Source organism: Haplochromis burtoni, unplaced genomic scaffold (assembly GCF_018398535.1).
Source record: "Haplochromis burtoni strain Fernald_Lab_line unplaced genomic scaffold, NCSU_Asbu1 Contig_42, whole genome shotgun sequence".
Lineage (NCBI taxonomy): Eukaryota > Metazoa > Chordata > Actinopteri > Cichliformes > Cichlidae > Haplochromis > Haplochromis burtoni.
Genome location: NW_024582403.1, coordinates 2,344,730 through 2,350,481, shown reverse-complemented (window position 1 = coordinate 2,350,481; position 5,752 = coordinate 2,344,730). Strand labels below are relative to the sequence as shown.

The window sequence follows — 5,752 nt, the reverse complement described above, 5'->3', positions numbered from 1 at the left end:
TGATTGTCTTATTTTTCTGTTTTTACAGTTTTCTGTAAAAATAAATATGTTGCACGGGAGATGAGTTGGCCCATCATTTCAACAGTGTAACATAACCTCAACAAAAGAGCAGTGTTACGGGGGAGCGGACGAGAGCGACTGGGGTCAAGCGGGTTCGTGGTTCTCTCCCTCATGCATGAGTAACACAAAGAGCTTTGCCTACTTGGTGTTCAATGCTTTTGCTGTGTAGTAAAATGTCTTCAACGTTCCAGCGAATAGGTTTATGCTACAAACCTATCATTAATTGGTCCTTCTTGAGCCGGATCCCTGGAGTCGACATTTACTGAGGGGAGAAGAGACACGCTGAAAGACTGACGTCAGCCAGGAAGTTCCGAGACGTGAGAATTTGTCATCGGGCCAGTGGATTAGCTGTCTGTCTTTTCTCCTCAATGAATGACGATCGTCGGAATTCGAGGCTATACTACACGCTAAGCAACACCGAGTAAGTTTAGAGTCCAACTCTATAACTGTACGTCTTCGCCGCTCAGTGGGGCTAAAATTCGCCGTCTTAGTGGGGCGATGTACAAAGCCGCTCAGTGGGGTTTTTTTGTACAGAAGTATTAAGTCGCAGAGTTGCGCAGTTCAAACTTTTTTTTTTGGTTCACCGTCTTAGTGGGGAGAAATGCAGACCGCTTTGTGGGATCCGCTGCTTTGTGGGATGTTGAGAAGTTCAGATGTGTCCAGATGTGCTGGACAATAGGCCTATTCTTTGTTGTTGTTCGTAGTGTTTTTGTGAGTGAGTGTGGAGTAGAACTGTTGTTGTTACCATGGGTTCCCAAAGCAACCAAGAGTGTGTCAGAGGGTGAAGAGAAGTTTATGATGGAATTCACTCTTGGCAGTGTAAAGTGTTTAGAATATTGGCACAAAAAATATGATTTTGGGTGTAAACTGCATGCTGGAAAATGTTGGAAGTTTTCAGAAAATGCAGCAGTCTTAAAGAGCGTGTGAAGAAGGCCAGCCCACATCAGCAGCAGTTAAGATATGCTGTGGTGAATGGCTTTCCCCCACCCCTTGCTGAAACAAAATGGTTAGATGATTCTTTAGATTGCCCTGATCAACAACAGCCTGTGCTCCACACTATTAATTTAACCAGTTGCTAAAAGTAATCTGCATTAGGCTTAGGGTTGCTCAAATTCAGTACAATGACATATGAGCTAAAGTAAAATAGCTAAATATTTAAACTAATGAAGTGCATAGAGGCACTTGACCTGTTTGAAAGACTGTCGTCTTATTATGAGCCGTTGTTGAGATATAGAGCACACCTGTGAAAACAACTAATATGCTGAACCCTGTATGAAACAGCTGAAAACTACATGATGGAGAAGCTGAATTGAATATGAAAGTGCAAGTCTTTGCCACTGTGTGGGGCAAAGCACGCAACCACTGTGTGAGGTTGCGTTGCGGTCTCTTCTGAGCTGATGAGCAAGCTACACATTATCAGATCGAGAGCTGGCTGAGAACTCATCAAAGAGAGGGAAACAGAACTATGATAACTATGTGTCTGTGAAGGTTCTCAGTCATCCAGGTCATCGTAGTCAAAGGAGCTTGCAAAGAAAAGCGTCTGGACTTCTTTAAGTTGCTTGAAGACGTTTCACCTCTCATCCGAGAAGCTTCTTCAGTTCTAAGGTCAAATGGTGGAGAGTCCCAGATATAAACCTAGTGGGAGTATCCCCCCACAGAGGGACAAAAGGACCCCCTGATGTGTGTAGAGTGTTCATAGCATCAGCATCATGATTTTGCTTATATGTTTTGTTGGGTTGAAAAATAATTAAATAAACTTGTGATCATACTTATGGATCACCATGGCACATATCATCAGCCATATGATTTATTTATGCAGATGAAAAAGTGAGTGTGAATGTGTCTGACGTCACAGTGTCTTGTGTGCGCTGTGTAAAAGTAATTGCCTCTATTGTGAGAGTGGTGATTCTGCAGGTCACCAGCTATTGTAAAGAGGGAAAAAAAGAGTGAAAAGAGACAAAATTTACAGTGTAGATGAAAAATAATCATAGGAAAAAGGTTTTGTGTTGATCAGCCAAGAACAACTACAATCTCATTTTCTGCTTTTAAGAAAGAGACTGTTCACAAACAACAGAGAGAGATGTGTGTTGTAAGCAGTGATGATAATAATGGAAAAGTCTTAGTTTGTCACTTTCAGATGAAAAGCAGACCTAGATCAATTTTCCACATGCAGCGGTCAGAAGAAAGTTATAGGTTAACATCACTGGAAACGTTCAGGCCAATTTTCTGACTGAATTGTTTACAACGCCATGCGTCCCTCAACCTCACAAGCGAGCTCTCACTCCTCCCTGAAGACAAGGAATGCAGTTCCAAAGAGCAATAACATGGCAGATAAAGAGACAGCAGCAGAGTCCTGAGCAAAGAGTCCCAGCAAGAGCAGCAGTGTGGACAAACAGCATCAGAGAAGAAAAGCAAACCCATCATCCTGACTGATTGGATGAATGGCACTTTGTTTCCAACAAGCTGCAACTTCACTGTGCCTGTGAAAAGGACTTTTGAGGAGACTGTTGAAGTTTGACATTGTCGTGGTTCTCTCCCTCATGTATGAGTAACACAAAGAACTTTGCCTACTTGGTGTTCAATGCTTTTGCTGTGTAGTAAATTGTCTTGAACATTCCAGCGAATAGGTTTATGCTACAAACCTATCAGAAAAGATCTTACTTACCTCAAAAGTCTGCATTGCTTTTACCAGCTCAGCTATTTTTTTGTATTTGTGTGTGTGTGTTTGTGCAAAGTTACTGATTCTTACTGAAGCATTTTTTTCATGAAGTTTGTTGAGCTGTGATTTGACAAAATCAACCCACATGCTTAAATCTTGAGGTAATTTATACCCAAATGAATTATGCATGTCTCACAATCAGTTTATTTACTAACTTATAATATTACAAATATATTTCCTTCATTGTCCTATGACCAGCATTACGCAAGAAGTGCTAACTGGTAATCTAAATATATATGTAATGTAATACTATGAAAATAAGAGTTTTTGTCAGGCTGTGGAGGTGTTCCTTATGTGGTTCAAGGCCACATCATTTGCATATGCAAATAACACAAGGACGTCCTTCTGTCTCAAATATAATGAAGTATTTAAAGACTGAAGCTGTCAGTGATGTGTTCCACTGCTCTTCAGGATCTCAGCCTGCCTTTTGTCTCATCATGTTTGCCCACTTTAACCTGGCAATATTCACTGTTTTGCTCATTCTTCATGATCAAGGTAAGATTACAGATAGATGTATTATATTATGTAATTCATGAAGAGATCTGTTTTGCCTCTGTGCAGCAGTGATTGCATAGAATAAGTTATATGATGGATAAATAAATTTATAGCATACAGATAAATATTATGGAATACCACTGGTCATGAAGCAGAACTGGTGAAGACACATTGAGTTCTGTCCTCACAGAGTTTCATAAAGGCATACAGGGGCTCCCCCAATAGTGTGCCTTCATCAAAGCATCCATTATGTATTGCATCATGTCTGAACTATAAGACAGTATGTTTTTGTTCTATAAGGTATTTGATTTTTATTTCAGTCCACGCAGGGGAAATCATCGGTGGCCATGAGACCGTGCCACATAGCAGACCGTACATGGTGCTTTTACAGCAGAACAAGGCAAATGGTCATACAGGACACTGTGGTGGCTTCCTTCTGAATGAGAATTTTGTGTTGACTGCAGCCCACTGCCATGCTGAGTAGGTTAAACACACTTTATGTTTAACTACCAGGGATTCTAATGCCCCTAATAAGATAAGTCTTGAAACTGGGAAATATGTTTTATGCTGGCTCCATATATGTTTATTTTATTGAACACAATAGATAAATAAATAATCTCTTTATTGTCACTTCACAGTTTTGCTCTTATTGTATTTCAGAACGTACAAAATATTCCTGGGTCTTCACAATTACCATGATATGAATGGTGTACAACACCTGCATGTGGAGCAAGCCTTTCCTCATGATGACTACGATGCAAATACTTTTGAAAACGATATAATGGTCCTTAAGGTAGGAGAAGCAAATGACTTCATTTGTGCTTAATAACATGCCATAAGTAATAATGGTTAATTACTGTAATGATTTATCATTTAATATATTTAATTTAGATAAGCATCAAAATGCTATAATTCTAATATCTAATAAACCATTTTTTAATCTCTGCTCTTTCCTTAAGTTGAAGTCCAAGGCAGAATTTAACGATAAAGTGAAGTCCATTGCTCTCGCAGACCATGGTGATGGCTCTCTGCCACAATCATGTGTCGTCTCTGGCTGGGGAAAAACAAAAGAAGGAAGCCATATGTCTGTGAAACTCCTGGAAGTTAATGTAATGCTGACTGATGATGAGAGGTGTGCTATGGAAAAGTTTTACTGCTCTAAGGGCGAGACTGGACCAGGCAATGTAAGTACTTTTTTGTAACTTAACATGAAAAAATTAAACTTTTAGTCAGAAACGATCATTTTTTTGCACATGTATTAATGCTTTTCAGGGAGACTCTGGTGGTCCATTAGTCTGTGGAGATGGAAAGGCATATGGGATGATGTCCACCAGCAGTAGCCCAACTCCCAGTGCTTCATCAATCCATAGGTATATTAAGATATCCACCTACAAAGTATGGATCGATTCCATAATAAATGATGGTGAAACAAATTTTTTGTTTTGTTTTATGTATGCCAGACCCAGACGAGAGCTATGTTAAGGGTGACAGGTTGCCCTGGCAACAGACTTTAGAAAGCTGAAGTACAAAGCTGCACTGGAAATTTGACACAAAGAAACGAGGAACTTGTACCATATAAGGAGTTGTTTGTATCGAAACTGTGGTTTCCAAAATAACACCATATCAGACACATGTTGAGTTTCTAATGTTAGAGATTCTGCAACTGGCTTTGGGCTGTGCAGGGCTCTCTCTTCCGGAAGATGATTGAATAAAAGAATTGTAAATGTTTTGACCACTCTGAGTCTGGTTTTCTCTGTTCTATCATGGGGATAAAAGAATCAGGGTTAATAACTAATACGTCTAATGCGTGATGGATCATGTCACAATATTTGCACCACTGAAGTAGATCGCTCTTAAATGAGATTAGAATAAGGTTCAATCCCCAAAATACTTATCCCAATCACTATAAAAAGACAAAAATAAAAGAAAAAAAACCAAAAACAAAAACGTAACATCATATATCAAAAAAATGTGTTATTGTGATTACTTTTTAAAGCATCTTTTTCTGTATCCAGTTATTGAGCTTTATTAGATGTGACATGTGCAGATATGGTACTACTTTGCTCTAAATAAATAATAATAAAGTAAATCAAAGGTGTGTGATATTTGCTTTTAAAGCTTTCCCACTGCATTTTCTCAGTACTTGGGACCCCCTGTTTTCCTTCGACAAGAATGATATATCAGACACTAACTTTCATTACCACAAATGAAGTTGAATTTAAAACTATTTAGGGGAGCTTATTTGTACATGTTTAGGATAATATTATGAATTGAGCAAAAAATTGATATTTGTAAAAACATTTTATTTTAAAACATTCAAGTTTAAGCCGACATAAAATCTATGCTGTCATTGATGTTAAAATAAAATACACTAAGATAAACTTAACGGTGATTAGTGCTTTAAGATATTCATACCAGTGTTACAAACCAGGCAAATTACATCTGTACAAAGCCAAAATTGTGTTTTAATATGAAACT

The 5,752-nt window shown here is 38.5% G+C and overlaps 1 protein-coding gene across 1 annotated transcript; it reads left to right on the top strand.

The window, feature by feature from the left end:
* The first annotated feature begins 3,180 nt into the window (after positions 1 to 3,180).
* LOC106633159 (granzyme-like protein 2) lies at positions 3,181 to 4,756 on the top strand. Its single transcript, XM_042220052.1, has 6 exons — positions 3,181 to 3,274; positions 3,595 to 3,754; positions 3,935 to 4,067; positions 4,234 to 4,458; positions 4,547 to 4,644; positions 4,735 to 4,756. The coding sequence occupies exons 1-6, from the start codon at positions 3,217 to 3,219 to the stop codon at positions 4,754 to 4,756; spliced, it is 696 nt and encodes a 231-aa protein (XP_042075986.1). The 5' UTR covers positions 3,181 to 3,216.
* Positions 4,757 to 5,752: the final 996 nt, after the last annotated feature.